The sequence below is a fragment of the Harpegnathos saltator genome, unplaced genomic scaffold (genome assembly GCF_003227715.2).
Source record: "Harpegnathos saltator strain DR-91 unplaced genomic scaffold, Hsal_v8.6 scaffold26, whole genome shotgun sequence".
Classification (NCBI taxonomy): domain Eukaryota; kingdom Metazoa; phylum Arthropoda; class Insecta; order Hymenoptera; family Formicidae; genus Harpegnathos; species Harpegnathos saltator.
The window spans coordinates 745039-750693 of record NW_020230050.1 but is presented as its reverse complement, the minus strand read 5'-3'; the positions used below and the strand labels follow the sequence as shown (position 1 = coordinate 750693).

The 5655-nt window shown below is 41.5% G+C and overlaps 1 protein-coding gene across 1 annotated transcript; it reads right to left on the bottom strand.

Moving 5' to 3' along the window:
• Positions 1-827: 827 nt before the first annotated feature.
• LOC105190414 (uncharacterized) lies at positions 828-1235 on the bottom strand. Its single transcript, XM_011153166.2, has one exon. The coding sequence runs from the start codon at positions 1233-1235 to the stop codon at positions 828-830; it is 408 nt and encodes a 135-aa protein (XP_011151468.1).
• Between the last annotated feature and the right edge of the window lie 4420 nt (positions 1236-5655).

The window sequence follows — 5655 nt, the reverse complement described above, 5'->3', positions numbered from 1 at the left end:
TTTTGAGTTCTCACACCCCTCCTCACTTCTCCTGCTGCCAGTGTTGATGGGGTAACTGGCAACGTTTTTACTGCCGCCACCTTCCTTCTCCTGACCGGATGCCTTGCTCCTGTTGCTGCTGCAGGCGGATACCTTGCCGCCCTCGGATGGGCGTCGCGGTGCCTCGCAGGAGCCCTTTTTGGGGGTCTTCCCCTTGGAGGGGAAGGAGCAGGTTGAGGAGGTAGAGATGGTGGACGGATCATCTTCCTTATCTCCTCCTCTTCCGAGGAGTCGATATCCTCCTCCCTGCTCCTACTCCTCCCCGCTCTCCAAAGGCGATGGCGTTCCCTCCGCCTATGTCTTCTGCCTCGCCCTTCCGCCTCCCTGCGGATTTCCTCCGCGGCCTCCTTCTGCGAGAGAACCATCTCGCAGAAGGAGGCAAAAACCTCCCACCTTCTCTCGTCTCCCACTATTCTCCCCACTATTGTGGGGAGCGAGAGGTCCGGTCCCAGTTCACCGACTAGGAGTCCGCGCTCTTCCGTCCAAGCCGGGCAGTCCTGCAACATGTGTTGCGCGGAGTCGTGGTCGTAATCGCAGTGGTGGCATTGTGCCGTGCGCTCCTTATCGATTCTGCACAGGTACTCACCGAAACATCCATGTCCGGTGAGCACCTGTGCCATCCTGAAGGTCAGGGTCCCGTGTGCCCTGCCCACCCACTCTGATAGGCAGGGCTGGATGGCCTCAACGGTCCTCCTCCTATACCTGGCATTTGCCAGAATCCTCTGCCATCTCTGGAGGAGGACCTGCCGAGCCTGGTGCTTCATTTCCCGCACTGCCCTGGCGAGGGTCTACCCCCCACCCCCCGCCCTAATGAGCTCCCGCTTCCTGATGTACATTCTCTTGTACATCAGACCGAGGAGTTCTAAGGGGGGCATGCTCGCCAGAGCTATCGCCGCCACGTGGGAAACCGTTCGGTAACAGCGGGTCACCCTAACCTCCAGCGTCCTATGCACTCTACGAAAGGTTGCTTGCAGCGGGCGACTGACGGCCAGGGCTTCCGCCCAGATCGGCGCCCCGTACAGAGCCACCGAATTCAGTACGCCAGCGTGGAGGCGACGTGCCTTCCCATCTGGGCCCCCAACCCTTGGCATTAGCTTGCTGACATTGGCTGAGATGACTCTCAACCGGGGGACCAGACGATTAAAATGTTCTTTGAAGCACCAGGTGCCATCCAATATGAGGCCCAGATATCTCATCTGGGCCTCGACTGAGACCCTGATTCTTCCAACACGGATCTGGGCCTGGGGTGGCCTTTTTTTCCTTTCCCGTACAGGAAAATCGGCTCTGTTTTCCTCTCGGCCACCACCAGACCCAACTCGCGGATGGAACGCACGACACATGCCACAGCAAAGTTGGCCGTCCGTACGGCCTCCCCCAGTCTCTCCCCCCGGCCAAGACGAGCGTGTCGTCTGCGTAGCAGATCATGCTACAGCCGGGGAGGAGAGCAGTTCGGAGGACTGAATCGTATCCGAGGTTCCACAGTAAGGCGCCCAGGACTGACCCCTGCGGAACCCCGCAACTCATCCCCCTCTCGCACACCTTGCCATCGGCGTCCCTCCAAGTTAGACGCCGACCCCGGAAGTAATCCTCAACGACGGCCACGAGGTAGACTGGGAAGGCAAAGTAATCGCGCGTGGCCTCCACCATTGTACCCCATCTTGCTCTTTGCCGAACCCAGGAATAACCGACGAGGAGATAGAATCTATTCCCATTTTGTTTTTTCGGTATTTTTTTGAAATTTCGGTTTTTTTATTTTTTTTATTATTCTTTTGTACTTTTTTTTATTATTCCTATTTTCATTTTTTTCACATGTGTTACTAATGTCTTCTATTTCTTTGCAACGACGTCATTTTTCACACCTCGTTTATGTTAATTTCTTTATATTTGTATTCTTTGCAGAAATGATATTTAAAAAAAATTCTTTTATGCACAAAAAATTTGCACACCAAGCACACTTTATAATTACAATATTATTGCATAATCCACATGTAGCTTCACAATTTTTGAAACAATAATCTACGGGATTATTAAACTCATGTAGTTTCTCTTGTAAATATCCACTTTTGTACCACGAATACTTAAACATATTTATAAACCGAGGAGAAGATAGTTGATTATGAATGAGCGATTGAAGTTTGATAATGTTGTTTCGTAAACGTGCCTAACCAAGGCACGCGATAGCCCCGAAGAGCGTTCGTATTCAGAGATGACAGACGGAGGACGTGGCTTACGGCTCACAAATGGAGTATAAAGCCCATTTTTAATTCTACAATTTTTACATCGGATTTGTTTTCAGCGAGATGAAAATCCCTTATCATTTCCTTAGATTTTAAAAACATCTCTAATAACCTGAGCTTAAATGCAACGAATTAATTACTCGTTTTTGTAAATACAAGAGATATTTGTAAATACAAGAGACCCATTTCTCATCGCCCGTCACTAGTCGATCCAAAAACGACTCGTTATTGAGCCGCCCGAGTAAAGAAACGGCTGCAGAAATTCGCTTGATTTTGTTCTTCTCGGTCAGCAAATGGGGCACCCATATATCGAGCTTCAAATCGAATCCCATCTTTTTTAAACGCCGAAAAGCGGTTGATCGGTCAACGTTTAGTGCTGTAGCAACTTCTTCTGTTGAAATTCGCGGATTATTGAGCACTAAAGTACGCAAAACATCGTCATCAATGTCAGAAGGTCGACCAGAGCGTGGCTCGTCTTCAAGGTTAAATTCTCCGCGCCGAAATTTAGCAAACCATTTTTCCACAGTTCGTTTAGCTGGTGCTTCATCCTGATAAACATCCTGAATGTTTTTTACGGCTGCGGCAACGTTTATTCCCTTCCGAAACTCGTAAAGTATAACATGCCGTAAATGCACCTTATCGATACTCATTTTTAAAGTGATATTTCTCGAAGCAGTTTGTATGAAAACAAATGATTTTTTTTTTAATAACAGCTGAAGATGTCACCTTTCCAACGTTATATAATATGTAGATGGAAGTATTAATGACAACACTTTACGACGCTTATAACTCCATCTATTGAAACTCCGCACGAACTTTTGCACTCACCCAATAGTTTCTACAAAATCGGTGAGTGACACAAAGGTAGATTTACTTGTAAAAGACATGTATTTTTTTATACATGCCTAATCTTACTTTTAAGGGGTAAAACATCCCCTGAAAGGTAATTCGCTATATTTGGTTTTGGGGGAATATCTTCGAAACCGTGAAAGATAAAAAATTGTTTGAGGTAAGTTTAATGGTAATTAACGTTCTTGAAAATGGTATAATCAAATTTTGTAACAATTTGATATTTTGCAAAATACCACCATAGCGAGTTGTTTACAGATTATTTTCAAAAAATGGCATTTCGGAAACCAACTTTGCTATACATGGTTGAATTTGGCGTGAAACTATCTTTAATTTTTATCCTAAAAATTTTTTTAATTTTGCAAAATTAATTGATGGTGGTGGGGGTATTTTGCAAAATACCAAATTATTCTAAAATTTGATTATACTGTCTTTAAGAACGTTAATTACCATTAAACTTTTATTTGAAACTTTTTTATTTCTCATGGTTTCGAAGATATTCGCTCAAAACCAAATATGTCAAATTACCTTTCAGAGGGTGTTTTCACCCTTAAAATTGCAGCATTGCCGATATTAAAAAATACGTGTCTATTATTTTTTCCTACTCTACAAGTGTACTGAGTTTAAATAAAATCGGCGATTGACACAAAGGTAGGTTTGCTTGTCAGTGGTACTTTTAAAATTTGTACATCGTCTGCTATGTGGATTAAATAATGCATATTTATAACTTGAGACTCTTCTCCATAGAGAGACGGTAATAAGTAAAAAAATTTTCTTAATAAGCTTCTCGCGTATTCATTAAGTGATAACGTTATGTGTCGTTTGTTTAAAATACGGAAAGCTACAAACAATAGCAAGAAATGTTTATAATAATTTGTCGAAAGTACATCCTGCAAAACTATCGCACTACAATATAGCAGGAAGAATTTAAATTGTGTTGCTTTCCATCTGGCTATTGTATCAATATCAAATTTTTTACGCTGAAACTCATGTGATATATCTCGACTGATTGAATTCAATATATCTTTTAAATTTTGTTTCTGACGTTTTCTAAGACCCGCAACATTTTTTTCACAAGCCACTTTTCAAGTAAAAATTTCATCACATCCTGATACAAAAGATGCATACTATCTATAATTACAGAATTAACAATGTCAAATTTTGTTAATTGCAGCAATGCTGATTTAATATTTTTTTTGTGGTGCTCTGGCTGATGTTGCTTCAAAAAAGATTCATTATTTCGTTTCAAACAGTCCATCTCTGGGTAGACTCCTTTCTGTAAACGCTTCTTACTAACAGACATTCGTAATACATCTTTCGTATGCATAATATGAGTTTGGTGGCTTGCAACACTTTAAAAATGCTCTCGCAGAAGCATCTGCAATTATAGCTTTTATTTCAAATGAATATTTTTTCCCACGAATTTCTACACCGTTATTTATTAAATTTTCTGCTTCTGTAATCATTTAGATAAATTGTGCTGCTTTCGGGTTTAGAATCTCCGCAATAAATAGCGACAACAAAAGGCTTGCTTACATAATTGGCATGAAAAATTTTTTAAATAATTGGCAACACCTGAATTACTGAACTATTAAAAATTTGCATCCCGTCTATGTGAATTAACATCGAAATGTTATTTTCATCATACACATTTGGTGAAATTATTTTTTCTAACCCATTCTTTATCTCTAAGTATGCGTACGAATTATCTGTTTTCCGAGTGCTTGTCATTATTTGTAAAGGTCTATGTTGCGTCATATTTAATAAAGCTTGCGCTATCTTTGGTAACGACACTTGTCCCTCTTTCCTTAATATCCCTAACAAATTCGTTGCTACGCGTAATCTCAGTGTATCTATATTTTGCAATGTCCACTATAAGATTTTTTCTTTAATTCCTCTCTTGGGTATTTTTTCGGTCAAAGCTAATTTACTGTTACTAGTATTCGCAAACTTAATTTCATCTATTTCTATCTCATGGTTATTTTCACTATTCACATCCCGAAATATAACCTCATCTGTCTCTATGTTATTATTCACAGTGTCATTGCTTAAATTATTATAGGACTCACGATCATGATTATGATTGTTATCAGCACTAATATTTATCCGTGCATGCTTCTTCCTTAATGTGCTTCCCTGTTCGTCCACGTTTCGTCTTTTCTTTAACTCACGACACTTTTTTTCCCGGTAATAAATAGACATATTCTCCACATACCTATACTTGTGTTATAATGAAATTAAGTGAAAATTTAAACTGCGTTATTTAATTTAAACTACGTTTACTAATGCAATCTGTATGCTCCTTTGTAGCTTGTATGCCGCTTTGTTATAACCCTGGATGTCCGATGTGGTTGTCTAGCAACGTACAAGTGAGCTTCAATGTCAACGTTGCGTTACGGATTTGTCGCTGGTTGTCAGCGCTAGCTCGGTACAGATAGCCAGGGGCTGTATTCCATACACGCTTACCGACAACTATCGGTATTATTAATAGTACTGCGCAGCTTTTGTAGAACGTAGAAAAGCTACGCAA

Bases quoted from the DNA above. Each gene is read 5' to 3' on its own strand.
- LOC105190414 (XM_011153166.2), bottom strand. From the start codon at position 1,235: ATGAGATATCTGGGCCTCATATTGGATGGCACCTGGTGCTTCAAAGAA.